General features: G+C 42.3%; 1 protein-coding gene across 1 annotated transcript in view; it reads left to right on the forward strand.

Moving 5' to 3' along the window:
* srp72 (signal recognition particle 72) overlaps positions 1-4,795 on the forward strand; it is a 14,436-nt gene that overhangs the window by 7,366 nt on the left and 2,275 nt on the right. The window contains exons 7-17 of the mRNA XM_037675159.1: positions 251-375; positions 448-505; positions 581-712; positions 785-913; positions 996-1,068; positions 1,146-1,210; positions 1,278-1,373; positions 2,691-2,794; positions 2,917-2,994; positions 3,348-3,485; positions 4,089-4,126. Coding sequence (XP_037531087.1) covers positions 251-375; positions 448-505; positions 581-712; positions 785-913; positions 996-1,068; positions 1,146-1,210; positions 1,278-1,373; positions 2,691-2,794; positions 2,917-2,994; positions 3,348-3,485; positions 4,089-4,126 — 1,036 coding nt within the window. The remainder of the gene's footprint in view (positions 1-250; positions 376-447; positions 506-580; positions 713-784; positions 914-995; positions 1,069-1,145; positions 1,211-1,277; positions 1,374-2,690; positions 2,795-2,916; positions 2,995-3,347; positions 3,486-4,088; positions 4,127-4,795) is intronic.

Raw genomic sequence — 4,795 nt, forward strand, 5'->3', positions numbered from 1 at the left:
AAAGGTAGATTCAAAAACAGTATTTTCTCTTATTTTGCTAACACAGGTAACATTTATGAATGTTTTTTGTTGTTGAAGCAGCTTTAATCATCCGACGTTTGTGTCCCCAACTTTACTGTTCCTTGAGGATCCTGACTTCTTCCGCTGGTCTTCATTTATCCGTTTGCTCAAAAGCAGTTTTGTTGAGTTTATTTCTGTAAAGCTTATTTGTTCTTCCCCTCCGGTGGTCACTGTCGTCGTTTCATCTCAGGACGTGACGGAGGAGGACGTCGCGTCGGAGCTGGCCGTCATTCACTCTCAGATGGCGTACGTCCTGCAGCTTCAGGGCCGAACGGACGAAGCTCTGCAGCTCTACAACCAGGTCATCAAGCTGAAGTGAGTTCAGACCGTCTGAATGAATTTAACTTCAAACTGTGAGGAGGTTAAACGGGTCCGATCTGATTCCAGGCCGTCCGACGTGGGGCTGCTCGCCGTCACGGCCAACAACATCATCACCATCAACAAGGTGGGTAAAAAAAAAAGTCTGACTCGACCGCGATCGTCTTTTGTGTTCAGCTGGTGACTCCGTCTGCTCGCTCAGGACCAAAACGTGTTCGACTCGAAGAAAAAGGTGAAGCTGACGAACGCGGAGGGCGTGGAGCACAAGCTGGCGAAGAAGCAGCTGCAGGCCATCGAGTTCAACAAAGCTCTGCTGGCCATGTACACCAACCAGGTGAGGGAGAACCGGCTGCTCTCGCACGGGTTCACGCCCCGCGGTCCGATCTGACGTGTGCGCTCTGCGCAGGCCGAGCAGTGCAGGAAGCTGTCCTCTGGACTTCAGGCTCAGAACCCGGGTCACCCGCGGCCGGTCCTCATCCAGGCGGCTCAGCTGTGCCGAGAGAAGCAGCACGGCCGGGCCGTCGAGCTCCTCCAGGTGAACGCCGCGCTCCTCCAAAAACAGGAAGTCTGTGTGTTGGTCGTGTGAAGGAACCTCCTGTCTTCTGGTTTATTTGCAGCAATTCTCGGACCGGAACCCGGAGAGCGCGTCTGGCATCAAACTAACGATGGCACAGCTGTATTTAATCCAAGGTACCGACCCGCTCGCTCATCCAGACGGGCTTCTTTACATCATCTGAGGGTAATTTTGGACGTTTGTTGTCCTGCAGGTCACGTTACCAAAGCCTGCGACGTCCTGAGGTCGATCGAAGAGTTCAAGCACAAAGCAGGAATGGTAAAAACATTAAATATGATTTTTTATTTTTTTAATGCCACGTTTTAATCCGTTTCAACTCCTCCAGATCTCAGCTCTGGTGACGATGTACTCTCACGAGGAAGATATCGACGGAGCCATCGACGTTTTCAAACAAGCTATTGAGCATTATCAGACCGAGCAGGTGAGAAACTCTCGTCTGCTGGTCTCACTGGGTGGGTCTCTGTTTTTACCTGAGGAGGAATCCACATCATCGGATTACTAACAACCCTCAGTTGTTCAAGTGGGGGAAAAATCAGCCCAGTTTTTGTTTTTATTTAGTTTTTATTGACGTCAGTAAATATGACCGTTCCTGAAATATATATTTCTTTTAAATCTTTGGAAAATTGTTAAACTTTAAGTGCTCTGGTAACCTCACGGTAACATGACAGCCCTCTAGTGTTCCTCAGGAGAGAATCTGACCCTGTTGAAATCCATTATAAATGCATTTTAATGTCCCCCGCCATAGAGTGATAAGGTGGAACTGGACATACCCTCTGTCTATCTGTGCATGTTGTGAGCGCCATAACTTAATGAGATACTAACTTCCAATTTGGTGCGTCGCTGCTTCTTGGCATAAAAAGTTTCCTTTGGAAGACTGGGTTGCCACTTCAAAATCCAAGATGGCTGCCGCCATAAATGTATGAAACTGACCTCCCTGATCATTTGAGAAAATTATACTTTCTCTTTTTCATATTGCTCAAAAGTAGTTTCCTTAAATGATTTGGGTGTCTGGTGGGGTGGTCAAAGATTAATATATGGGGCCAAGGCCACCATTGGCCACCCCCTGGCTCCACCTCTTCCAAACCTCCCAAAACTCCTGACTGGAATGATCAAAAACTATATTCAAATAATCTTGTTTATTTGTTCGTCCGAAAAGAGAGAAAATGCCTTTTTTTTTTTTTTTTTTTTTGAATTGTGGTTTTCTTTCAATAATAATACAATACAATACAACTTTATTTATAAAGCACTTTAAAACAACACTGTTGGCCAACGTGCTGTACACTAACACATACAAACATAAAAAAACTATAAAATCAACAGATGCCATAAAAGTAATGAACTACCAAATCATAAAACGGCAAACGGTTAAAACAAATAACTTAAAAACAGTAAAACCAACATTTCAAGCTTAGATAAAGGCCAACGAGAGAAACTGTGTCTTCAGAGCAGATTTAAAAACAGGAAGTGAGTTAGCTTGTCTGACGTGCAGAGGCAGCTCCTTCCACAGTTTCAACTAAAGAGCCTTAAGGAGCTAAAAGGATAAAACAGGAATTTAAATTAATTTGTTTGAATTCAGGCAGAGAAAACTCTAAACATCTCGTTTATTGTGGGAAATCTGTTTCTTCAGGTGTGTGAGATGGTACGAGTTACTGAAGTTTTGGCGGAGACGAACATTAAATCTGTCCCGTCGTTCGGGTCTTGGTCGGTTGTTGATCGTTGTTGTTGTTGTGTCTCGCAGCCCGGCTCCGCCGCGCACCTGGCTCTGGTTCGAGAAGCGGCGAACTTCAAACTGAAGCACGGCCGCAAAAAAGAAGCCATCAGCGACCTGGAGCAGCTGTGGAAGTGAGTCTCCGTCCTGTCCAACGAGTGTGGACACAACGAAAGACTCCGGAGTGTTTTTATTTTATTTATTCACTAAACTCGGCTTTAAACTTCTGATTTTTGGTTTTTACTTTTCCCAACAGACAAAACACAAAAGACGTCCACACGCTGGCACAGCTCATCTCAGCGTATTCTCTGGTGGACACGGATAAAGCCAAATCGTATCCTTTCACTGAAAAACAACAACAACAACAGAAGCTTGAAATCCTGTATTCGGATCATTTTTGACTCATTGTGCTAAAGTTATAATATTTAACGGATTTAAGCTTCTTTTTGTCATAAATCTGAAACTTTCTGTGAGTTTAGTTTTTATTTAGATGAAAACTTTAAAACTATATTTAAAAAAAACCCTGAAAATTAAACGACTGGATGAAAGAATAAATAAATACGGAGGCCTCTTGGTCGCTCCTACGAAGCGTTGTGGACGTGGGATCAATCGCGTCAAAATAATTTGACCTCCATGTTTTCTTCAAGTCGTGGGTGCGTTTGTTTTGTCCTTAACGGTCACCTGCAGCCTCAGTAAGCACCTCCCGTCTGCCGACACCATGTCCTTCAAGGTGGACGTGGACGAGTTGGAGAACTCCCACGGAGCCACGTACGTCCGCAAAAAAGCCGGAAAGGTCGTCGGAGAAAGTCTTCCCAAGGAGCCGGGGTAAGTTGTTGTTTACTGACTGTCATGGCAGCTGTTTACACTTGTTGTTTACTGACTGTCATGGCAGCTGTTTACACTTGTTGTTTACTGACTGTCATGGCAGCTGTTACCACTTGTTTACTGACTGTTTAAACTTGTTTCCACCTGTTGCTTACAGGTGTTTACTCCTGCTGTTTACACCTGTTGTTTACTGTTGTTTCCACTTGTTGTTTGTGGCTGTTTACAATTTAGTTGTTTACACTTGTTTACTGACTGTCATGGCAGCTGTTTACACTTGTTGTTTTTGACGGTTTAAACTTGTTTACACCTACTGTTTACAGCTGTTAATTGTTTCCACTTGTTGTTTGTGGCTCTTTACAGTTTAGTTGTTTACACTTCTTGTTTACAGCTGTTTACTGTTGTTTACACTTGTTTGTGGCTGTTTACAGTTTACACTTATTTACTGTTGTTTACAGCTGTGTACTGTTGTTTACACTTGTTTGTGGCTGTTTACAGTATTAGTTTACACTTGTTGTTTACTGTTGTTTACACTTGTTGTTTACTGCTGTTTCTTGTAAACAAAGAGCAGAGTTGTTGAGTCTCATGTTCTGTTTTTTTTTGCAGCCAAGCAGAACTCAAGAAGAAGAAGAAGAAGAAGAAAGGTGGGCTCGTGTTTGTTGTTGTTGTTCAGAATGTTTTTGTTTACAGTAAAATGTTTATTGAATCTTCAGGTTTAACCTCACGGTTGTTTGCTCCGGACGTTCTCGACTCTCATTCTTTTGAAAAACCTTTTTTTTATTTTTGTATAATTTATTTATACAAAACAAATATAAAAAAAAAAAAAAAACTGCAATGGCACACATGGCTCGAGACTTAAGGCAGGCGTAACAAAAAGAAAAATATAAGTAAATAACAACATGTTTTGGGCAGTTTACAATAGAAATTCGTTAGTGTTTTAGTTATTATGGCTTTTGCATTGGTACAATACTTTAAAGTAGACAAATACGAAGAAAGATAAGTAGAAAAAACTATAAATCTAGGTTTTAGCATGACAAATTTACAGCTGTGGATGTGAAATTTGGCTAATATTAATATTAAATTTGCAACAAAAACTTTCTTACTTGGAATATTCAAACAAACAAAAACCCAAACAGTAAAGTTTTAGCGTCAAACGGTTGGTCAGTTTCTAACTTTCTATTCACAAACAAGAAAATGTCTTTCCAAAACAGCTGAGTGTGAGGACAGTTCCAGAACAGCTGAGTGTGAGGACAGTTCCAGGACAGATGAGTGTGAGGACAGTCCCAGAACAGCTGAGTGTGAGGACAGTCCCA

The sequence above is a fragment of the Nematolebias whitei genome, chromosome 4, assembly GCF_014905685.2.
Source record: "Nematolebias whitei isolate Nwh7 chromosome 4, NemWhi1, whole genome shotgun sequence".
NCBI lineage: Eukaryota > Metazoa > Chordata > Actinopteri > Cyprinodontiformes > Rivulidae > Nematolebias > Nematolebias whitei.